The sequence below is a fragment of the Nerophis lumbriciformis genome, linkage group LG07, assembly GCF_033978685.3.
Source record: "Nerophis lumbriciformis linkage group LG07, RoL_Nlum_v2.1, whole genome shotgun sequence".
Taxonomy (NCBI): domain Eukaryota; kingdom Metazoa; phylum Chordata; class Actinopteri; order Syngnathiformes; family Syngnathidae; genus Nerophis; species Nerophis lumbriciformis.
In genome coordinates this window covers 48,680,606-48,706,526 of record NC_084554.2, presented here as the reverse complement: position 1 = coordinate 48,706,526, position 25,921 = coordinate 48,680,606, and the positions used below count along the sequence as shown (strand labels likewise).

At 39.3% G+C, this 25,921-nt stretch overlaps 1 protein-coding gene across 1 annotated transcript in view; it reads left to right on the top strand.

Moving 5' to 3' along the window:
• Nucleotides 1-25,921, top strand: part of LOC133609386 (E3 ubiquitin-protein ligase RNF31-like) — a 100,152-nt gene that overhangs the window by 48,919 nt on the left and 25,312 nt on the right. Inside the window, exons 24-27 of the mRNA XM_061964932.1 lie at nucleotides 8,390-8,436; nucleotides 8,610-8,628; nucleotides 13,240-13,257; nucleotides 23,222-23,344. Coding sequence (XP_061820916.1) covers nucleotides 8,390-8,436; nucleotides 8,610-8,628; nucleotides 13,240-13,257; nucleotides 23,222-23,344 — 207 coding nt within the window. The remainder of the gene's footprint in view (nucleotides 1-8,389; nucleotides 8,437-8,609; nucleotides 8,629-13,239; nucleotides 13,258-23,221; nucleotides 23,345-25,921) is intronic.

Sequence of the window (25,921 nt, the reverse complement as noted above, 5' to 3'; positions counted from 1 at the left end):
TGAGAACTATCAGTCGGTTTTCATTATTTTTTCACGTTTGTTTTATGCCTTTTTTTGTCAAAAATAACTGTTTTTTGTATATGGCAAACACAAAATATGCAATATTTTCCCTTCAAAATATTTCAAAGTGAAATATTTGATGTCAAGTAAGTGGAATAATTGATGTGAAGTAATTAGAGCCTGCAATAGGTCAATAATTCATAACGTTGATTTTTAATTCATTATTATGTTTTGACAAATGACAGGTTAAAAATAAAATTATTGGGAATACAAAAAGGCCCAACTCATAAATCTTTATGTATTTTTTCTCACTAGATCAAGTTGAGAACTATCAGTCGTTTTTCGTTATTTTTTCATGTTTGTTTTTCAGCATTTTTGTCAAAAATTACTTTATTTTTATTACAAAATAAGCAATATTTTCCCCTTAAAATGAACATTGAAGATGTCAATCATTCATAACAACATTGATTTTGATTCCTTATTTTTTTGTTGGAGCAATGACTGCTATAAAGAAAACAGCCTCGTGTTATTAGAGTCAACATTTGCAACTTTTTCTCGTCACATTTCACCTTTTTGCTCTTTTATTTATGTATTATTTTTAGAATGTGCCATGGGCCCTTAAAAAAACGAGCTGCCAGCCACACTTTGGACACCCCTGTTATAAACACTGATAGTAAACCAAAGCATGTTCCAATGTTCAACCTGAGAAGAAGCTGTTCTCTCCCGTTACCTTCTGTCTGGTATGGCGTGTAAAGCCGGTAGACAAGTAAGTAAAAAATTAAAAAAAAAAAATCATATTTCGTCTCTATTTTGCTGAATACTTTTGTATCTCAACCATGTCCTGTTACTGTATTTCTCTATCATTTGATTCTAAATGGCACTTTTGACAATCAGTATTCTATCCTACAGTTTTATTCTTGTTCATTTTCACTGGTGAAGAGCAATAAACGTCTCCACGTTCCGCTTCATATGTTCTCTCATTATTTTTAATGTTTTTTTTCTCTTCCAAGTCGTATACAGTGGTGGTCAAAAGTTTACATACACTTGTAAAGAACATCATGTCATGGCTGTCTTGAGTTTACAATCATTTCTACAACTCTTGTTTTTTTTGTGATTGGAGAACATACTTGTTGGTCACAAAAAACATTCATGAAGTTTGCTTCTTTTATGAATTTATTATGGCTCTACTGAAAATGTGCTGGGTCAAAAGTATACATACAGCAATGTTAATATTTGCTTACATGTCCCTTGGCAAGTTTCCCAGCAATAAGGCACTTTTGGTAGCTTCTGTTGTTATCACTTCAGTCATCAACGAGAGAGAGAGAGAGAGAGAGACTACATTTGATTGTTTACATTTGAGAGAGAGAGAATCTACATTTGAGAGAGAGAGAGAGAGAGAGAGAGAGAGACTACATTTGATTGTTTACATTTGAGAGAGAGAGAGAGAGAATCTACATTTGATTGTTTACATTTCAGAGAGAGAGAGAATCTACATTTGATTGTTTACATTTGAGAGAGAGAGATAATCTACATTTGATTGTTTACATTTGAGAGAGAGAGAATCTACATTTGAGAGCGAGAGAGAGACTACATTTGATTGTTTACATTTGAGAGAGAGAGAATCTACATTTGAGAGAGAGAGAGAGAGAGAATCTACATTTGATTGTTTACATTTGAGAGGGAGAATCTACATTTGATTGTTTACATTTGAGAGAGAGAGATAATCTACATTTGAGAGAGAGAGAGAGAGAGAATCTACATTTGAGAGCGAGAGAGAGACTACATTTGATTGTTTACATTTGAGAGAGAGAGAATCTACATTTGAGAGAGAGAGAGAGAGAGAATCTACATTTGATTGTTTACATTTGAGAGGGAGAATCTACATTTGATTGTTTACATTTGAGAGAGAGAGATAATCTACATTTGATTGTTTACATTTGAGAGAGAGAGAGAATCTACATTTGATTGTTTACATTTGAGAGAGAGAGAGAGAATCTACATTTGATTGTTTACATTTGAGAGAGAGAGAGAGAATCTACATTTGATTGTTTACATTTGAGAGAGAGAGAGAGAGAGATAATCTACATTTGATTGTTTACATTTGAGAGAGAGAATCTACATTTGATTGTTTACATTTGAGAGAGAGAGAGAGAATCTACATTTGATTGTTTACATTTGAGAGAGAGAATCTACATTTGATTGTTTACATTTGAGAGAGAGAGAGAGAGAGAGAATCTACATTTGATTGTTTATATTTGAGAGAGAGAGAATCTACATTTGAGAGAGAGAGAGAGAGAGAGAGAGAGAGACTACATTTGATTGTTTACATTTGAGAGAGAGAGAATCTACATTTGAGAGAGAGAGAGAGAGAGAGAGAGAGAGAGAGAGACTACATTTGATTGTTTACATTTGAGAGAGAGAGAGAGAGAATCTACATTTGATTGTTTACATTTCAGAGAGAGAGAGAATCTACATTTGATTGTTTACATTTGAGAGAGAGAGATAATCTACATTTGATTGTTTACATTTGAGAGAGAGAGAATCTACATTTGAGAGAGAGAGAGAGACTACATTTGATTGTTTACATTTGAGAGAGAGAGAATCTACATTTGAGAGAGAGAGAGAGAGAGAATCTACATTTGATTGTTTACATTTGAGAGGGAGAATCTACATTTGATTGTTTACATTTGAGAGAGAGAGATAATCTACATTTGATTGTTTACATTTGAGAGAGAGAGAGAATCTACATTTGATTGTTTACATTTGAGAGAGAGAGAGAGAATCTACATTTGATTGTTTACATTTGAGAGAGAGAGAGAGAATCTACATTTGATTGTTTACATTTGAGAGAGAGAGAGATAATCTACATTTGATTGTTTACATTTGAGAGAGAGAATCTACATTTGATTGTTTACATTTGAGAGAGAGAGAGAGAGAATCTACATTTGATTGTTTACATTTGAGAGAGAGAATCTACATTTGATTGTTTACATTTGAGAGAGAGAGAGAGAGAGAGAATCTACATTTGATTGTTTATATTTGAGAGAGAGAGAATCTACATTTGAGAGAGAGAGAGAGAGAGAGAGAGAGAGACTACATTTGATTGTTTACATTTGAGAGAGAGAGAATCTACATTTGAGAGAGAGAGAGAGAGAGAGACTACATTTGATTGTTTACATTTGAGAGAGAGAGAGAGAGAATCTACATTTGATTGTTTACATTTCAGAGAGAGAGAGAATCTACATTTGATTGTTTACATTTGAGAGAGAGAGATAATCTACATTTGATTGTTTACATTTGAGAGAGAGAGAATCTACATTTGAGAGAGAGAGAGAGACTACATTTGATTGTTTACATTTGAGAGAGAGAGAATCTACATTTGAGAGAGAGAGAGAGAGAGAATCTACATTTGATTGTTTACATTTGAGAGGGAGAATCTACATTTGATTGTTTACATTTGAGAGAGAGAGATAATCTACATTTGATTGTTTACATTTGAGAGAGAGAGAGAATCTACATTTGATTGTTTACATTTGAGAGAGAGAGAGAGAATCTACATTTGATTGTTTACATTTGAGAGAGAGAGAGTGAATCTACATTTGATTGTTTACATTTGAGAGAGAGAGAGAGAGATAATCTACATTTGATTGTTTACATTTGAGAGAGAGAATCTACATTTGATTGTTTACATTTGAGAGAGAGAGAGAGAGAATCTACATTTGATTGTTTACATTTGAGAGAGAGAATCTACATTTGATTGTTTACATTTGAGAGAGAGAGAGAGAGAGAGAGAATCTACATTTGATTGTTTATATTTGAGAGAGAGAGAGAGAGAATCTACATTTGAGAGAGAGAGAGAATCTACATTTGATTGTTTACATTTGAGAGAGAGAGAGAGAATCTACATTTGATTGTTTACATTTGAGAGAGAGAGAATCTACATTTGATTGTTTACATTTGAGAGAGAGAGAGAGAGAATCTACATTTGATTGTTTACATTTGAGAGAGAGAGAATCTACATTTGATTGTTTACATTTGAGAGAGGGAGAGAATCTACATTTGATTGTTTACATTTGAGAGAGAGAGAGAATCTACATTTGATTGTTTACATTTGAGAGAGAGAGAGAGAGAAAATCTACATTTGATTGTTTACATTTGAGAGAGAGAGAGAGAGAATCTACATTTGAGAGAGAGAGAGAATCTACATTTGATTGTTTACATTTGAGAGAGAGAGAGAATCTACATTTGAGAGAGAGAGAGGATCTACATTTGATTGTTTACATTTGAGAGAGAGAGAGAGAGAGAGAATCTACATTTGAGAGAGAGAGAGAGAATCTACATTTGATTGTTTACATTTGAGAGAGAGAGAGAGAGAGAGAGAGAATCTACATTTGAGAGAGAGAGAGAGAATCTACATTTGATTGTTTACATTTGAGAGAGAGAGAGAGAATCTACATTTGAGAGAGAGAGAGAGAATCTACATTTGATTGTTTACATTTGAGAGAGAGAGAGAGAGAATCTACATTTGATTGTTTACATTTGAGAGAGAGAGATAATCTACATTTGATTGTTTACATTTGAGAGAGAGAATCTACATTTGATTGTTTACATTTGAGAGAGAGAGAGAGAATCTACATTTGATTGTTTACATTTGAGAGAGAGAGAGAAAATCTACATTTGATTGTTTACATTTGAGAGAGAGAGAGAGAGAATCTACATTTGATTGTTTACATTTGAGAGAGAGAGAGAGAGAGAGAGAATCTACATTTGAGAGAGAGAGAGAGAATCTACATTTGATTGTTTACATTTGAGAGAGAGAGAGAGAGAGAGAATCTACATTTGAGAGAGAGAGAGAATCTACATTTGATTGTTTACATTTGAGAGAGAGAGAGAGAATCTACATTTGAGAGAGATAGAGAGAGAGAATCTACATTTGATTGTTTACATTTGAGAGAGAGAGAGAAAGAGAGAATCTACATTTGATTGTTTACATTTGAGAGAGAGAGAATCTACATTTGATTGTTTACATTTGAGAGAGAGAGAGAATCTACATTTGATTGTTTACATTTGAGAGAGAGAGAGAGAGAGAATCTACATTTGATTGTTTACATTTGAGAGAGAGAGAGAGAGAGAGAGAATCTACATTTGATTGTTTACATTTGAGAGAGAGAGAGAGAGAGAGAGAGAATCTACATTTGATTGTTTACATTTGAGAGAGAGAGAGAGAGAATCTACATTTGAGAGAGAAAGAGAGAATCTAAATTTGATTGTTTACATTTGAGAGAGAGAGAGAGAGAGAATCTACATTTGATTGTTTACATTTGAGAGAGAGAGAGAGAGAATCTACATTTGATTGTTTACATTTGAGAGAGAGAATCTACATTTGATTGTTTATATTTGAGAGAGAGACAGAGAGAATCTACATTTGAGAGAGAGAGAGAATCTACATTTGATTGTTTACATTTGAGAGAGAGAGAGAGAGAATCTACTTTTGATTGTTTACATTTGAGAGAGAGAGAGAGAATCTACATTTGATTGTTTACATTTGAGAGAGAGAGAGAGAGAATCTACATTTGATTGTTTACATTTGAGAGAGGGAGAGAATCTACATTTGATTGTTTACATTTGAGAGAGAGAGAGAGAGAGAATCTACATTTGATTGTTTACATTTGAGAGAGAGAGAGAGAGAGAGAGAGAGAGAGAAAATCTACATTTGATTGTTTACATTTGAGAGAGAGAGAGAGAGAGAATCTACATTTGAGAGAGAGAGAGAATCTACATTTGATTGTTTACATTTGAGAGAGAGAGAGAGAAAATCTACATTTGAGAGAGAGAGAGAATCTACATTTGATTGTTTACATTTGAGAGAGAGAGAGAGAGAGAGAGAGAGAGAGAGAGAATCTACATTTGAGAGAGAGAGAGAGAATCTACATTTGATTGTTTACATTTGAGAGAGAGAGAGAGAATCTACATTTGAGAGAGAGAGAGAATCTACATTTGATTGTTTACATTTGAGAGAGAGAGAGAGAGAATCTACATTTGATTGTTTACATTTGAGAGAGAGAGAGAGAATCTACATTTGATTGTTTACATTTGAGAGAGAGAGAGAAAATCTACATTTGATTGTTTACATTTGAGAGAGAGAGAGAGAGAATCTACATTTGATTGTTTACATTTGAGAGAGAGAGAGAGAGAGAGAGAGAATCTACATTTGAGAGAGAGAGAGAGAATCTACATTTGATTGTTTACATTTGAGAGAGAGAGAGAGAGAGAGAATCTACATTTGAGAGAGAGAGAGAGAATCTACATTTGATTGTTTACATTTGAGAGAGAGAGAGAGAATCTACATTTGAGAGAGATAGAGAGAGAGAATCTACATTTGATTGTTTACATTTGAGAGAGAGAGAGAAAGAGAGAATCTACATTTGATTGTTTACATTTGAGAGAGAGAGAATCTACATTTGATTGTTTACATTTGAGAGAGAGAGAGAGAGAATCTACATTTGATTGTTTACATTTGAGAGAGAGAGAGAGAATCTACATTTGATTGTTTACATTTGAGAGAGAGAGAGAGAGAGGGAATCTACATTTGATTGTTTACATTTGAGAGAGAGAGAGAGAATCTACATTTGATTGTTTACATTTGAGAGAGAGAGAGAGAGAGAGAGAATCTACATTTGATTGTTTACATTTGAGAGAGAGAGAGAGAGAGAGAGAGAGAGAGAGAATCTACATTTGATTGTTTACATTTGAGAGAGAGAGAGAGAGAGAATCTACATTTGATTGTTTACATTTGAGAGAGAGAGAGAGAATCTACATTTGAGAGGGATAGAGAGAGAGAATCTACATTTGATTGTTTACATTTGAGAGAGAGAGAGAGAAAGAGAGAATCTACATTTGATTGTTTACATTTGAGAGAGAGAGAGAGAATCTACATTTGATTGTTTACATTTGAGAGAGAGAGAGAGAATCTACATTTGATTGTTTACATTTGAGAGAGAGAGAGAGAATCTACATTTGATTGTTTACATTTGAGAGAGAGAGAGAGAGAATCTACATTTGATTGTTTACATTTGAGAGAGAGAGAGAGAATCTACATTTGATTGTTTACATTTGAGAGAGAGAGAGAGAGAGAATCAACATTTGATTGTTTACATTTGAGAGAGAGAGAGAGAGAATCTACATTTGATTGTTTACATTTGAGAGAGAGAGAGAGAATCTACATTTGAGAGGGATAGAGAGAGAGAATTTACATTTGATTGTTTACATTTGAGAGAGAAAGAGAGAATCTACATTTGATTGTTTACATTTGAGAGAGAGAGAGAGAGAGAATCTACATTTGATTGTTTACATTTGAGAGAGAGAGAGAGAATCTACATTTGATTGTTTACATTTGAGAGAGAGAGAGAGAATCTACATTTGATTGTTTACATTTCCTATAAGGAAGCAGGGCCTGGGGAATCTGTGGTGGGCTCTCCTATTTCTGGGGCTGAGGTTGCCGAGGTAGTTAAAAAGCTCCTCGGTGGCAAGGCCCCGGGGGTGGATGAGATCCGCCCGGAGTTCCTTAAGGCTCTGGATGTTGTGGGGCTGTCTTGGTTGACAAGACTCTGCAACATCGCGTGGACATCGGGGGCGGTACCTCTGGATTGGCAGACCGGGGTGGTGGTTCCTCTCTTTAAGAAGGGGAACCGGAGGGTGTGTTCCAACTATCGTGGGATCACACTCCTCAGCCTTCCCGGTAAGGTCTATTCAGGTGTACTGGAGAGGAGGCTACGCCGGATAGTCGAACCTCGGATTCAGGAGGAACAGTGTGGTTTTCGTCCTGGTCGTGGAACTGTGGACCAGCTCTATACTCTCGGCAGGGTCCTTGAGGGTGCATAGGAGTTTGCCCAACCAGTCTACATGTGCTTTGTGGACTTGGAGAAGGCATTCGACCGTGTACCCCGGGAAGTCCTGTGGGGAGTGCTCAGAGAGTATGGGGTAACGGACTGTCTTATTGTGGCAGTTCGCTCCCTGTATAATCAGTGCCAGAGCTTGGTCCGCATTGCCGGCAGTAAGTCGGACACGTTTCCAGTGAGGGTTGGACTCCGCCAAGGCTGCCCTTTGTCACCGATTCTGTTCATAACCTTTATGGACAGAATTTCTAGGCGCAGTCAGGGCGTTGAGGGGATCTGGTTTGGTGGCTGCAGGATTAGGTCTCTGCTTTTTGCAGATGATGTGGTCCTGATGGCTTCCTCCGGCCAAGATCTTCAGCTCTCACTGGATCGGTTCGCAGCCGAGTGTGAAGCGACTGGGATGGGAATCAGCACCTCCAAGTCCGAGTCCATGGTTCTCTCCCGGAAAAGGGTGGAGTGCCATCTCCGGGTTGGGGAGGAGATCTTGCCCCAAGTGGAGGAGTTCAAGTACCTCGGAGTCTTGTTCACGAGTGGGGGAAGAGTGGATCGTGAGATCGACAGGCGGATCGGTGCGGCGTCTTCAGTAATGCGGACGCTGTATCGATCCGTTGTGGTGAAGAAGGAGCTGAGCCGGAAGGCAAAGCTCTCGATTTACCGGTCGATCTACGTTCCCATCCTCACCTATGGTCATGAGCTTTGGGTCATGACCGAAAGGACAAGATCACGGGTACAAGCGGCCGAAATGAGTTTCCTCCGCCGAGTGGCGGGGCTCTCCCTTAGAGATAGGGTGAGAAGCTCTGTCATTCGGGGGGAGCTCAAAGTAAAGCCGCTGCTCCTCCACATCGAGAGGAGCCAGATGAGGTGGTTCGGGCATCTGGTCAGGATGCCACCCGAACGCCTCCCTAGGAAGGTGTTTCGGGCACGTCCGACCGGTAGGAGGCCACGGGGAAGACCCAGGACACGCTGGGAAGACTATCTCTCCCGGCTGGCCTGGGAACGCCTCGGGATCCCCCGGGAGGAGCTGGACGAAGTGGCTGGGGAGAGGGAAGTCTGGCTTCCCTGCTTAAGCTGCTGCCCCCGCGACCCGACCTCGGATAAGCGGAAGAAGATGGATGGATGGATGGACATTTGAGAGAGAGAGAGAATCTACATTTGATTGTTTACATTTGAGAGAGAGAGAGAGAATCTACATTTGATTGTTTACATTTGAGAGAGAGAGAGAATCTACATTTGATTGTTTACCGGTACATTTGAGAGAGAGAGAGAGGGAATCTACATTTGATTGTTTACATTTGAGAGAGAGAGAGAAAATCTACATTTGATTGTTTACATTTGAGAGAGAGAGAGAGAATCTACATTTGAGAGAGAGAGAGAGAGAATCTACATTTGATTGTTTACATTTGAGAGAGAGAGAGAATCTACATTTGAGAGAGAGAGAGAGAATCTACATTTGATTGTTTACATTTGAGAGAGAGAGAGAGAATCTACATTTAAGAGAGATAGAGAGAGAATCTACATTTGATTGTTTACATTTGAGAGAGAGAGAGAATCTACATTTGAGAGAGAGAGAGAGAGAATCTACATTTGATTGTTTACATTTGAGAGAGAGAGAGAGAGAGAATCTACATTTGAGAGAGAGAGAGAATCTACATTTGATTGTTTACATTTGAGAGAGAGAGAGAAAGAGAGAATCTACATTTGATTGTTTACATTTGAGAGAGAGAATCTACATTTGATTGTTTACATTTGAGAGAGAGAGAGAGAGGGAATCTACATTTGATTGTTTACATTTGAGAGGGAGAGAGAGGGAATCTACATTTGATTGTTTACATTTGAGAGAGAGAGAGAATCTACATTTGAGAGAGAGAGAGAGAATCTACATTTGATTGTTTACATTTGAGAGAGAGAGAATCTACATTTGAGAGAGAAAGAGAGAATCTACATTTGATTGTTTACATTTGAGAGAGAGAATCTACATTTGATTGTTTACATTTGAGAGAGAGAGAGAGAGAGAGAATCTACATTTGATTGTTTACATTTGAGAGAGAGAGAGAGAGAGAATCTACATTTGATTGTTTACATTTGAGAGAGAGAGAGAGAGAATCTACATTTGAGAGAGAGAGAGAGAGAATCTACATTTGATTGTTTACATTTGAGAGAGAGAGAGAGAATCTACATTTGATTGTTTACATTTGAGAGAGAGAGAGAGAGAGAGAGAATCTACATTTGATTGTTTACATTTGAGAGAGAGAGAGAGAGAGAATCTACATTTGAGAGGGATAGAGAGAGAGAATCTACATTTGATTGTTTACATTTGAGAGAGAGAGAGAAAGAGAGAATCTACATTTGATTGTTTACATTTGAGAGAGAGAGAGAGAGAATCTACATTTGATTGTTTACATTTGAGAGAGAGAGAGAGAGAATCTACATTTGATTGTTCTGGGGTGGACAAATAACTCTAAATTAAGTCTTTGTTACTTAGAATATGTTCCCCATACTAAAGTGTTACCAAAAACATATAACTTTGTCTTGAATTTGAAAAAAAAAAAAAAAAAAAAATTTTTCACTAAAGAAGGGTTTGGTGAATGCGCATATGAAACTGCTGGTCCAAGCAGGTTAAGAAGCACTGCATTATGTTCTTTACAAGTGGATGTCCACTTTTGACCAGGACTGTATTTGTGTGAACCGCAGTGTGATTTGTCGCCCTCTAGTGGCCGACGCGCAACCCTTTTCTCCATAGTCACGTGGTTTCTAGGAAAGGCGGTTTTCACAGCGAGCGCGTTCACGCCCATGAAGACACAGTAGAGCGCACGTAGCCGACAGGGACGCGCACGGAGCACTGTTCGAGGTAAACAGACTTAACTCCGCTTCTTTATTTATTCATTTTATTTATTCCACTTCTTCCTGTTGTCGACCAAACTATAAGATTGTCGGTTTGAAGACGAGTTAGTTTAATGGCTGCCGGATGAGGCAATCATAAAGACTGAAGTGTAGCTCGGAGGGAAGTAAGGTCGCTAGTTGATGACATGTTTGACTTATTTGTGTGTTAGGAGTTGACGGGAGGACTTCGCGCTGACCATGGCCGCCGGCAAGATGCGCTGCACCCGCAAACTCTGCGCCTGGATCGTCAAACAGGTGAGGGCTGATGTGATGTTCGCCAATGAACCCATTTTTTTCTGCACACACAAAGACAGCGTCGCCCGACTGACAACTGGACTCGAAAATGAGAAAGAAAACACATATGTCACTCTTTTAAGTGACTTTTTAATGTTATTGATCTATTTTCACCCATGTTTCAGGTTCATTGTTCGGATATGTAAAGTCATTTCAAGGCCTACTGAAACCCACTACTACCGACCACGCAGTCTGATAGTTTATATATCAGGTATATATCGGGTTAGCTTACTAAAGTGCAATTTTAAATTTTGCGCGAAATATCCTGCTGAAAACGTCTCGGTATGATGACGTCAGTGGGTGACGTCACGGATTGTGGAGGACATTTTGGGACAGCATGGTGGCCAGCTATTAAGTCGTCTGTTTTCATCGCAAAATTCCACGGTATTCTGGACATCTGTGTTGGTGAATCTTTTGCAATTTGTTCAATGAACAATGGAGACAGCAAAGAAGAAAGCTGTAGGTGGGAAGCGGTGTATTGCGGCCGACTGCAGCAACAACACAAACACAGCTCATTGTTTACATTCCCGGAAGATGACAGTCAAACTTTACCATTAGCCTGTGGAGAACTGGGACAACAGACACTCTTACCAGGAGGACTTTGAGTTAGATACGCAGAAGCGGTACCGTGAGTACGCATGCAGCTGCGGCTTCCAAACATTTGATCGCTTGCCCGTACGTGCGTGCCGCTATGTGCATGTCACGTACGTAACTTTGGGGACTTTGGGGAAATATATGTGCTGTATGAACTTTGGGGAGGTGAACGGTACTTTGGGCTGTGGGATTGAGTGTGTTGTGCAGGTGTTTGAGTTGTATTGGCGGGTTATATGGACGGGAGGGGGGAGGTGTTTGTTATGCGGGATTAATTTGTGGCATATTAAATATAAGCCTGGTTGTGTTGTGGCTAATAGAGTATATATATGTCTTGTGTTTATTTACTGTTTTAGTCATTCCCAGCTGAATATCAGGTCCCACCCGCCTCTCACAGCATCTTCCCTATCTGAATCGCTCCCACTGCCCTCTACCGACCACGCAGTCTGGTAGTTTATATATCAATGATGAAATCTTAACATTGCAACACATGCCAATACGGCCGGGTGCAATTTTAAATTTTGCGCGAAATATCCTGCTGAAAACATCTCGGTATGATGACGTCAGCGCGTGACGTCACGGATTGTGGAGGACATTTTGGGACAGCATGGTGGCCAGCTATTAAGTCGTCTGTTTTCATCGCAAAATTCCACGGTATTCTGGACATCTGTGTTGGTGAATCTTTTGCAATTTGTTCAATGAACAATGGAGACAGCAAAGAAGAAAGCTGTAGGTGGGAAGCGGTGTATTGCGGCTGGCTGCAGCAACACAAACACAGCCGGTGTTTCATTGTTTACATTCCCGGAAGATGACAGTCAAGCTTTACCATTGGCCTGTGGAGAACTGGGACAACAGAGACTCTTACCAGAAGGACTTTGAGTTAGATACGCAGAAGCGGTACCGTGAGTACGCATGCAGCTGCAGCTTCCAAACATTTGATCGCTTGCCCGTACGTGCGTGCCGCTATGTGCATGTCACGTACGTAACTTTGGGGACTTTGGGGAAATATATGTGCTGTATGAAATTTGGGGAGGTGAACGGTACTTTGGGCTGTGGGATTGAGTGTGTTGTGCAGGTGTTTGAGTTGTATTGGCGGGTTATATGGACGGGAGAAGGAGGTGTTTGTTATGCGGGATTAATTTGTGGCATATTAAATATAAGCCTGGTTGTGTTGTGGCTAATAGAGTATATATATGTCTTGTGTTTATTTACTGTTTTAGTCATTCCCAGCTGAATATCAGGTCCCACCCGCCTCTCACAGCATCTTCCCTATCTGAATCGCTCCCACTGCCCTCTACCGACCACGCAGTCTGATAGTTTATATATCAATGATGAAATCTTAACATTGCAACACATGCCAATACGGCCGGGTGCAATTTTAAATTTCGCGCGAAATATCTAGCTGAAAACGTCTCGGTATGATGACGTCAGCGCGTGACGTCACGGATTGTGGAGGACAATTTGGGACAGCATGGTGGCCAGCTATTAAGTCGTCTGTTTTCATCGCAAAATTCCACGGTATTCTGGACATCTGTGTTGGTGAATCTTTTGCAATTTGTTCAATGAATAATGGAGACAGCAAAGAAGAAAGCTGCAGGTGGGAAGCGGTGTATTGCGGCCGGCTGCAGCAACACAAACACAGCCGTTGTTCACATTCCCGAAAGATGACAGTCAAGCTTTACCATTGGCCTGTGGAGAACTGGGACAACAGGGACTCTTACAAGAAGGACTTTGAGTTGGATACGCAGAAGGGGTACCGTGAGTACGCATGCAGCTGCGGCTTCCAAACATTTGATCGCTTGCCCGTACGTGCGTGCCGCTATGTGCATGTTACGTACGTAACTTTGGGGACTTTGGGGAAGTATATGTGCTGTATGAACTTTGGGGAGGTGAACGGTACTTTGGGCTGTGGGATTGAGTGTGTTGTGCAGGTGTTTGAGTTGTATTGGCGGGTTATATGGACGGGAGGGGGGAGGTGTTTGTTATGCGGGATTAATTTGTGGCATATTAAATATAAGCCTGGTTGTGTTGTGGCTAATAGAGTATATATATCTCTTGTGTTTATTTACTGTTTTAGTCATTCCCAGCTGAATATCAGGTCCCACCCGCCTCTCACAGCATCTTCCCTATCTGAATCGCTCCCACTGCCCTCTAGTCCTTCACTCTCACTTTCCTCATCCACAAATCTTTCATCCTCGCTCAAATTAATGGGGAAATCGTCGCTTTCTCGGTCCGAATCACTCTCGCTGCTGGTGGCCATGATTGTAAACAATGTGCGGATGTGAGGAGCTCCACAACCTGTGACGTCACGCTACTCGTCTGCTACTTCCGGTACAGGCAAGGCTTTTTTTTTATCAGCGACCAAAAGATGCGAACTTTATCGTCGATGTTCTCTACTAAATCCTTTCAGCAAAAATATGGCAATATCGCGAAATGATCAAGTATGACACATAGAATGGACCTGCTATCCCCGTTTAAATAAGAAAATCGCATTTCAGTAGGCCTTGAAGCGTACACACTAGGGGTGTGGGGAAAAATCGATTTGAATTCAAATCCCGATTCTCACGTTGTACGATTCAGTATCGATTCTCATTTTTCAAAAACTGATTTTTTAATATTTTTTATTATTATTTATTTTATTAATTTTTTTAATGAATCAATCCAACAACAATACCATAACAATGCAATCCAATTCCAAAAGCAAACCCGACCCAGCAACACTCAGAACTGCAATAAACAGAGCAATTGAGAGGAGACACAAACACGACCCAGAACAAACCAAAAGTAGTGAAACAAAAATGAATATTATCAACAACAGTATCAATATTAGTAACAATTTCAACATAGCAGTGATTAAAAATCCCTCATTGACATTATCATTAGACATTTATAAAAAAGAACAATAGTGTCACAGTGGCTTACACTTGCATCGCATCTCATAAGCTTGACAACACACTGTGTCCAATATTTTCACAAAGATAAAATAAGTCATATTTTTGGTTCATTTAATAGTTAAAACAAATGTACATTATTGCAATCAGTTGATAAAACATTGTCCTTTACAATTATAAAAGCTTTTTACAAAAATCTACTACTCTGCTTGCATGTCAGCAGACTGGGGTAGATCCTGCTGAAATCCTATGTATTGAATGAATAGAGAATCGTTTTGAATCGGAAAAATATCGTTTTTGAATCGAGAATCGCGTTGAATCGGGGAAAAAAAATCGATTTACAATCGAATCGTGACCCCAAGAATCGATATTGAATCGAATCGTGGGACACCCAAAGATTCGCAGCCCTAGTACACACATCATGCTTCTTGTATACATGTTACTCTTTATTCATCCATCCATCCATCCATCTTCTTCCGCTTATCCGAGGTCGGGTCGCGGGGGCAGCAGCCTAAGCAGGGAAGCCCAGACTTCCCTCTCCCCAGCCACTTCGTCTAGCTCTTCCTGTGGGACCCCGAGGCGTTCCCAGGCCAGCCGGGAGACATAGTCTTCCCAACGTGTCCTGGGTCTTCCCCGCGGCCTCCTACCGGTCGGACGTGCCCTAAACACCTCCCTAGGGAAGCGTTCGGGTGGCATCCTGACCAGATGCCCAAACCACCTCATCTGGCTCCTCTCGATGTGGAGGAGCAGCGGCTTTACTTTGAGCTCCCCCCGGATTATTTGTGTATTTTTATCTAATAAGATATTTTTGTCCTCGTAAGTTAATAGGTGTGGGGAAACTTCTAAATAATGATGTCAAGTATGTGGATATCACACCATTTTTAGAATGTTGTCAATCGTTTACAATCTTATGTAAGACAAGAACACATGTTTTTCTTGTTTATGCATTCTAAGTCGTAAATAAATGCTAGCAAAAGTCAGCTAACAGTAGAGCATATGCGATTTGCTCTATTACGCCTATAAAGTGTGATAAAAACCTCCAAAAACCTCCATCAATGTTTTATATACACACTGTAAGTATATATGTAATGTAGTAATAATAATATGTAATGTATACATTGTGTAAGTATATATAATGTAGTAAAATTCATAATAATTTGTCATATATACATGATGTAAGTAAATAGAATAGAATATATCTTTATTGTCATTGTACAGTGTACAACGAAATTGCAAGCAAACTATCCATCCATCCATTTTCTACCGCTTATTCCCTTAATTTGGTGCAAATTCATATTGACACAAAAAACATAAGAACATGGTACACAGATAAATAGAGAAAAATACATAAAATCTATGTAATGTAGTAACATTCATAATAACATGTAATATATACATGATGTGAGTATATTTGTAATGGAGTGACATTCATAATAACAAGTTATATATACATGATGTAATGTAGTAACATTCATAATATGTAATATATACATGATGTAATGTAGTAACATTTATAATATGTAATATATACATGATGTAATGTAGTAACATTCATAATAACATGTAATATATACATGATGTAATGTAGTAACATTCATAATAACATGTAATATATACATGATGTAATGTAGTAACATTCATAATATCATGTAATATATACATGATGTAATGTAGTAACATTCATAATAACATGTAATATATACATGATGTAATGTAGTAACATTCATAATAGCATGTAATATATACATGATGTAATGTAGTAACATTAATAACATGTAATATATACATGATGTAATGTAGTAACATTCATAATAACATGTAATATATACATGATGTAAGTATATTTGTAATGTAGTAACATTCATAATAACATGTATTATATACATGATGTAAGTATATATATATAAATAATGTAGTAACATTCATAATAACATGTAATATATCCATGATGTAAGTATATATGTAATGTAGTAACATTCATAATAACATGTAATATATACATGATGTAAGTATATATGTAATGTAGTAACATTCATAATAACATGTAATATAAACATGATGTAAGTATATATGTAATGTAGTAACATTCATAATAACATGTAATATATACTTGATGTAATGTAGTAACATTCATAATAACATGTAATATATACATGATGTAATGTAGTAACATTCATAATAACATGAAATATATACATGATGTAATGTAGTAACATTCATAATATCATGTAATATATACATGATGTAATGCAGTAACATTCATAATAACATGTAATATATACATGATGTAATGCAGTAACATTAATAACATGTAATATATACATGATGTAATATAGTAACATTCATAATAACATGTAATATATACATGATGTAATGTAGTAACATTCATAATAACATGTAATATATACATGATGTAATTTAACATTCATAATAACATATAATATATACATAATGTAATGTAGTAACATTCATAATATCATGTAATATATACATGATGTAATGCAGTAACATTCATAATAACATGTAATATATACATGATGTAAGTATATTTGTAATGTAGTAACATTCATAATATCATGTAATATATACATGATGTAAGTATATATATATATATAATATGTAGTAACATTCATAATAACATGTAATATATCCATGATGTAAGTATATATGTAATGTAGTAACATTCATAATAACATGTAATATATACATGATGTAATTTAGTAACATTCATAATATCATGTAATATATACATGATGTAAGTATATATGTAATGTAGTAACATTCATAATAACATGTAATATATACTTGATGTAATGTAGTAACATTCATAATAACATGTAATATATACATGATGTAAGTATATATGTCATGTAGTAACATTCATAATAACATGTAATATATCCATGATGTAAGTGTATATATAATGTAGTAACATTCATAATAACATGTGATATATACATGATGTAAGTATATATGTAATGTAGTAACATTCATAATATCATGTAATATATACATGATGTAATGCAGTAACATTCATAATAACATGTAATATATACATGATGTAATGCAGTAACATTCATAATAACATGTAATATATACATGATGTAAGTATATTTGTAATGTAGTAACATTCATAATAACATGTATTATATACATGATGGGTTTGGATTCTTAATAGGACTAGTTGTTAAAGATCCCTAAATATTCAGCACAACAATTAAATGGGGTTGGAGATGTCCTCTTGGGTGGGGTGGAGTTTGGCAATAATCATGTGGTGCCACCAGTACAACCTATCTTCAGTTGTGTTCCCCGACGTCATTGGGCGTTTCGGCCATTTATCACAAGACACCCTCTGCCGAGGTTGGCCCACCACAGGCTGATCAGACCTGGGTGTGTGTCGCATGGTGGCACCACGTGGTTATTTGGCAGCCCATGCTGCATCCCTGCGCTTCAGCCACAGCCAGTGACTGCTCCGTTCTGCTGCGGTGGCAAGTTCTTTAATAGCCTTGCGTTGGGCCTGTCCTCTGATTCCTACTTCTTTCAGGAGCCTTGTGGTGGAACTGGCTACAAAGCCTCTACAGCCCACCTCCACTGGCCACACCTTCACGTCCCAGCCCCTTGCCTCTGCTTCAGCTGCCAAGTTGGCATATCGCAGCCTCTTCCGTTCGAATGCTTCATCGATGGCGTCCTCCCATGGGACCGTTAGCTCAACGATGAAGACACGGCGGCAGGACATGGACCAGAGGACCAGGTCTGGGCGCAGGCTGGTTGCTGCAATTTCGGGTGGGAAGATAAGCCTCTGGCTGAGGTCTACCCGCATTTCCCAATCTCGGGCTGCGTTCAGTGGGCCTAAGTCTGGAGGTGATGGCTTGGTCCGCCGTTTCTCTCCTTCCCGGATGAAAGTTGTTTTGTGTGGGAAGGTAGCCTGAGCATTTAGAGGCATGGCATTGGTGACTACTCTCTTGTTCTCAAGTTCGGCAGCCAAGCACTTCAGTACTTGGTTGTGGCGCCAGGTGTTTCTCCCTTGAGTCAGACTGGTCTTGCAACCAACCAAGATGTGTTTGAGGGTTGCTGGGGCTGTACACTGGAGACAGGCTGGGTCCTCTCCATACCAGAGATGTAGGTTGGTTGGAGAGGGCAGGACATCATATGTGGCTCTAATGATGAAACTTAGTCTTTTAGACTCCATGCTCCATATTTCGTTCCACGTGATTGTTCTCTTCTCCACGCCCTCCCACCTTATCCAGCGGCCCTGCTGGGCTTGGGAGACTGCCTTGGCACACCTGGCTGCTTCCTCCTGGTGGCGCACTTCCTCCACCACCATGTGCCGCCGTTCGGTTGCAGTTGCCTTTTGCCACGTGGGTGTTGTTGCTTCCAAACCAAGGCCCCCTCTGCCATATTGGACATGCCCAACTATATCCCGGTGTCTGAGGGCAGTCTTTGCCACTATGACTGCTGCAGAAGGATTCCATTTCCTCCCTGCCGCTAGGGTTGGAGCAGCACCTCTGACGAATGGGTCCCGGGATTCTGTGAGAGTCATTTCCAGCCTTGATTTGGCACATTTGTACTCCTCCACCACGCTTGAGATCGGTAGTGAGAGGGCTCCGTTGCCATACAGGCCTACGCTGCTAAGACATCTCGGCAGTCCAAGCCATTTCCTCACTTGTGCATTCACCAGCCTCTCCAGCCGATTGGCATGGGATAGAGCGACCTCATAGATAGAAATTGGCCACATGAGACGGGGCAGCAGCCCAAACTGAAAGCACCACAGCTTCAGCTTCCCAGGAAGAGCAGTGTTATTGATCTGATTGAGTCCACTGATTGTATCCTGCCTGAGTTGGTCCACCTGCTTCGAGTCTTTGAGTTCTGCGCTATACCAGCGGCCAAGGCTTTTGATAGGCTTTTCTAGAACTGTTGGTATTGGCTCGTTGTTGATGTGGAACCTCTCATTGGTGAGCTTGCCCTTGATGATGGAGATACTGCGGGATTTGCTTGGTTTAACCTCCATTCGTGCCCATTTGATGTTTCCCTGGAGTTTATCCAGCAGGCGTTTGGTGCACGCATTTGTTGTTGTTATTGTCGTCATGTCGTCCATGTACGCCCTTATTGGAGGAAGACGCAGCCCGCTCTTCAACCGCTCCCCTCCAACCACCCATCGAGATGCTCGAATAATGAGCTCCATTGCCATGGTAAACGCCAGTGGAGAGATGGTGCAGCCCGCCATTATGCCTATCTCGAGGTGCTGCCAGGCAGTTGTACTGGCCTGTGCTGTGACGCAGAACTGGAGGTCCTGGAAGTAGGTTTTGACCATCGTTGTGATGCCCTCAGGGACCTGGAAGAAGTTGAACGCTGTCCATAGAATCTCATGAGGCACTGACCCGAAGGCATTGGCAAGATCTAAGAAAACCACATGCAGGTCTTTCTTGTCCTTCTTGGCCGTCTGTATCTGGTGCCAGATGACATTTGTGTGTTCCAGGCATCCTGAGAAACCGCCTATCCTTGCCTTCTGCACTGATGTGTCAACATAGTTGTTCTTCAGCAAGAATACTGAGAGCCTGTGGGCCACAACACTAAAGAATATTTTTCCTTCCACATTCAGAAGACTGATCTGGCGGAACTGGTCGATGGTTGAGGAATTCTTCTCTTTGGGAATCAGGATCCCCCCTGCCCTTCGCCATGCCTTTGGTATAATTCCTTTTTCCCACGACACTTTCATTAGCTTCCAGAGGTACTTCAAGACGCCTGGAGTGTTCTTATAGAGCCTATATGGGACGCCGTTGGGTCCAGGGGCTGAGGCTGTTCTTGCCCGCTTTACAGTGCTCTCAACTTCTCTCCATGTGGGGGGCCTCGTTTCAAACTGGTGCTCAGGTGGTTGGATTGGTGGCATGTCATCTGGAATGCTGGCTGGCACATGCCTCTGGCTGTCGGAGTAGGTCTTCCTCAGGTGCTCCTCTAGTTCCCTTATGGGTACTTTGAGCATTCCAGTTTTCTCCTTGACAAAGAGGTCTTTGACAAACTTGTAGGGATCTCTGTAGAAGGCAGTCCTCGTTCGCTCTTTCTTTTTATGTTGCTTTCTCAGGCATTCTGCTCTTCGCAGTGTTGCAAGTCGCTGCTTGATGTCGCCCTGTAGTGCTTCAAGTCCTTTCCTTTCCACTTCTGTAGCCTTTTTCCACTGCTTTCGCAGGCCCCTTCTTTCTTTCACAAGTCTTTCAATCTCTTGTTGTCTCCTCGACTTGAGAGGGGCTGATGGTTCCGTCTGTGTCGTAAGGTTCTTACTTTTCACCCCAAATCTCTCCGCTCCATAGCTGTAAATAATCTCTCCAATCTTGTCCAGCTTTTTTTCCACACACCCTTTCAGACCTTCTAAAAGATGGACAAGGTCTGTGTCGGTGGTTTCCCACTCCTTTTTCTGGCAGGATTTAGGCCACAAGATTTGAGGCTTCCGTCCATTCATCTTCCTCTCTACTGCTGTCTGAGGTTGACTGGGCTCTGAAATCACATCCGTTGGTGGATCTGTGCCTGATTGAGCTTCGTCTGGGGTTGTGATACCCTGTGGACTGTGGTGACTATCCTGCCGCTGGGCTTCACTCGACTGATTTGCCCTACCTCTGAGGAAGTAGTGGTCAATGCGAGGCCCCTCGCTAAGCTCTCTCAGACACTTTTTCCTGCCCTGGTGGATCTTGAGACCCTTCTCTGATGTAAACTTTTTCCAGCCACAGATGCAGCTTTGTAGCTTGTGTCCTGCCAGTGCTGTTACTCCATCAACTATCGTGCTGATCATTTGTCTCGTTGTCGTTTCCGTTCCAGGGTCTGTTACCGTGTGGTCTACCGGTGAGTCATCTTCCGCCCCCGCTCTCGCAGATTCTAGGGGTATTTTTCCTTTTGAATTTTTCGTAGCAATTGTTGGGTGGATCCAGGTCACTGTGTAGTGACAGGGTCCTGCTAGCAAGGGTAGCTAACCCGTGCCAGCCCCGTTGGGGTCTGTTCCCACCGGTCAGCAGTCTCTTCAGGCCGTCACCAGGTCTTTCCCAGGTTGTCAGCTGCCCTTTCGCAGCGGTCACTGGTTTTGACACCAGACATCAGGATTCTTAATAGGACTAGTTGTTAAAGATCCCTAAATATTCAGCACAACAATTAAATGGGGTTGGAGATGTCCTCTTGGGTGGGGTGGAGTTTGGCAATAATCATGTGGTGCCACCAGTACAACACATCTTCAGTTGTTATATTTGTAATGTAGTAACATTCATAATATCATGTAATATATACATGATGTAAGTATATATATATATATAATGTAGTAACATTCATAATAACATGTAATATATCCATGATGTAAGTATATATGTAATGTAGTAACATTCATAATAACATGTAATATATACTTGATGTAATGTAGTAACATTCATAATAACATGTAATATATACATGATGTAAGTATATATGTAATGTAGTAACATTCATAATATCATGTAATATATACATGATGTAATGCAATAACATTCATTCACATTTATGTATTTTGCTCATTTTAATCATAGGCAGGGGTATTCATTTCACAGATGCATCACATTTGTTATTTAATTTAATATCAACAACACTACTATTGGACAAAGACTACTTTGGGACAAATGATGATCCACAACCTTATATTTTTGAGCCTGAAAATAAGGAGGATGATCCACAAGTTTTAGAAGCTAGTAACAGTAAAACAAGAAATACAAAGTACAAACATAATAAAACAACACTTACTGTACAATGTCTGCTCGCGCTGGGGTGTTTATATCACCCCGTTTAGATGAAGAATTGATCAACATCCTCAAGAAGGTTGGAAAAAAACAAGCATATTTTTGTGTCTTTCTTGCCATCTCCGTGTATAAGTTGGATGTCAAAAGTTGACCAACTTCTCGGTTTATGTCCACAACCCTTTACTATCCAAGTGAGCGACATGATTTATCAGCTAGAATGAACTTTTACCCACTCAGAGGCGATGCAGCAGCTCATTATGTTAATTTAGCAGCATAAGCAAGTTAGCTCTCTGTGATCACGGCACAGCTATAAATAGTTGGTCTCTGTTAGCGCTTATAATAACAATATTGGTTCAAATTCAGGTCACAAGTTATAAATGGAGTATTGTTGGCGGTTTTTAGAGGTTTTTTATGGGCGGAATAGAGTACTCCCATTATCTGCATTGTTGGCCACCTTCTACTTGCTGTATTTTACGACTTAGAATGCATCAAAAAGAAAAACATGCGTGTTCTTGTCTTAAATAAGGATTGGCAATGACAGGAAAAATTCCCCCAAAAAGTGCAGTTCCCGTTTTAATAATATTAATATTATTTAATAATATTGACAATGAAAACAAAACAAAAAATAGCCAATATTTCAGAATAATTCCCACCTGTAAAGTAATATTTGTGTAAATTAGAATTATCCGTGTTTTCGTGTTGAAAATAACGAAACAGTTCAATAAAAATACAAAGAACTGTAATAACGAGTCTTTTGTCCGGCTCCCTTCAAAGAGCCATAAATCCCACCTGTACAGGTGAGGGAGGGGTTTCAGGGGGACAGGATGTGTCGTCACAAGGGGCTGAAAACGCTCTTAATTCTGGTCAAGTTATGTCGTAACACCTCCGGCAAGTTCACTAGAATGCCTTTTTCTCCCCAAATAAGGTGGACAGCGGTAAATATCCCGGACTGGTTTGGGACAACGACGCCAAAACGATGTTCCGCATCCCGTGGAAGCACGCCGGCAAGCAGGACTTCCGGAAAGACGAGGACGCCGCTATCTTTAAGGTCAGAAGGTCCTTGTTTGTAGAATTATTTTTTTTAACGGGCATGACGGCGCGTCGTCATGTCGTGACTTTACTGGTTTTAGGAGCAGAGGAGCATGTTCGGCAGCACACAATCACAGAGTACTAACAAGCAGACACAGTGTAGACAGAAAAAAGAGAACGGACGCATTTTGGCCTAAAAACTAACAATAAAGGTGAAGTTATAACACTAAAACGCCCTCAGGAAGAGGTGCTTTAAGACATGGCTAACGTCCATCCACAATCGGCAGTGTTTTAGCTACTTCTAAATCACTAATCCTCGTCTACATGTAGTACGTTTCTTACAAGTATCATTATCACTGCAGGACGAGGAATAGCTAAACATGCTTCCCTACACACCGTAGCTCACCGGCGTCACAATGTAAACAAATGCCATGGGTGGATCTACACCTGACATCCACTGTAATGATACCAAGTACAGGAGCGTATCTAGTCGATACTACTATGATTACATCGATATTTTTTGGCATCACATCTTTTTCTTTAAAAAAAATGTATATTATGTTTATAAACCCAAGAAATATGTCCCTGGACACATGAGGACTTAAATTATGACCAATGTATGATCTTGTAACTACTTGGTATCGGATTGATACCTAAATTTGTGGTATCATCCAAAACTAATGTAATTATCAAAGAAGAGAAGAATAAGGGATTATTACATTTTAACAGAAGTGTAGATAGAACATGTTAAGACCGAAAATAAGCAGATATTAACAGTAATTGAACAAATAGATTAATAATACATTTTTACAGTTTGTCCTTTATAATGTTGACAAAATAATAGGTGAATAAATGACACAATATGTTACTGCATATGTCAGCAGACTAATTAGGAGCCTTTGTTTGTTTACTTACTACTAAAAGACAAGTTGTCTAGTATGTTCACTATTTTATTTAAGGACTAAATTGCAATACTAAACATATGTTTCATGTACCGCAAGATTTTTTGTTAAAATAAAGCCAATAATGAATTTTTTTGTGGTCCCCTTTATTTAGAAAAGTATCAAAGTACCGAAAAGTATCGAAATACATTTTGGCACCGGAACATCCCTAGTATATATATATATATATATATATATATATATATATATATATATATGTATGTATGTATGTATGTATGTATGTATGTATGTATGTATGTATGTATGTATGTATGTATGTATGCATGCGTATATATATGTATATGTATATGTATTAGTGACGTGCAGTCACTAGAGGCAGGTGTGGCGGGGCCTCACCTGCCATCATGGAAAGAAACAAAATGTAAAAAAAAAAAAAAAAAAAATTAAATTGTTATATGTATCCAGTGATTATACTATAAAGTTATTGTCCATTTAACTTCACTAGTTTTAGATTATTTTTATTCAAAATCGCTGAATTTTCACATTTGCCGTTCAAATACTGAGAAGAGACGGTGCGGTGAACAGCAGCCAGTTGAGGCACGTCACTCAGTGCCGCAACATGGATTGCGCAATGACTCGGCTAACTGCTGGCCTGCTGTGCAGTGAGACTGTATTGCTATATGAACTATATTATACATTTCCATAGTTTAGTTAGCTGAGGTATATAATGTACAGTGTATTTTGTCAACAACTGTATGTGTGTAAAGTATTTCTTGTGCTGAGCGATCATAAAACGGCTGCAAAAGACGCACTGGCTGAGGCTTCAGTAATCCCGCCACCTGCACCCCCGCCGTAGAATTGTTATATCAACTAAAGCCCACACTTAAACTTTCCACGTGCAAGATTGAATCTATTTAAAAAAGTTATTTCATAAGAAGCCAAAAAGTGCAAAAACAATAATGTTGGTGTTGGAGGAGTTGTGAATGACTGCAGGGACACAACATTAGATACACCTGCAGACTGCAGGTGTACTTAATTCACAACTCCTCCAACATGAACATTATTGTTTTTGCACTTTTTGGCTTCTTATTAAATAACTTTTGTAACCTATTTTCATGGGCTTTCCTCTTTGTGATGTTAAGTTCCTGTTATGCGCTGTTATACAGTATATGCCTTGAGCTCTTATTTTGAAGGCGCTAAGAGCGGAAGTGATGTCACGTTGCGGAGGTTTTTGAAAGAATGTAAATAAAGTGGTCCTCGTGTAAACTGGAGCCTCCGTGTTTGTTATTTTGTAGTTTCATACAGTATAGGCGACATTTATAAACCCTCGGTTACACTTTTTTAAATAGATTCAATCTTGCACGTGGAAAGTTTAAGTGAGGGCTTTAGTTGTGGACTTAATTTATAAGTAAAGGTAAGACCATAATAAAAAAAATTTTTAATTAAATGTGCTTTTTTGTGTGCTACAGTTTGTATGTGTAAAGTTAAAGTTAAGTTAAAGTACCAATGATTGTCACACACACACTAGGTGTAATGAAATGTGTCCTCTGCATTTGACCCATCCCCTTGATCACCCCCTGGGAGGTGAGGGGAGCAGTGGGCAGCAGCAGCGGCGCCGCGCCCGGGAATCATTTTTGGTGATTTAACCCCCAATTCCAACCCTTGATGCTGAGTGCCAAGCAGGGAAGAATGCT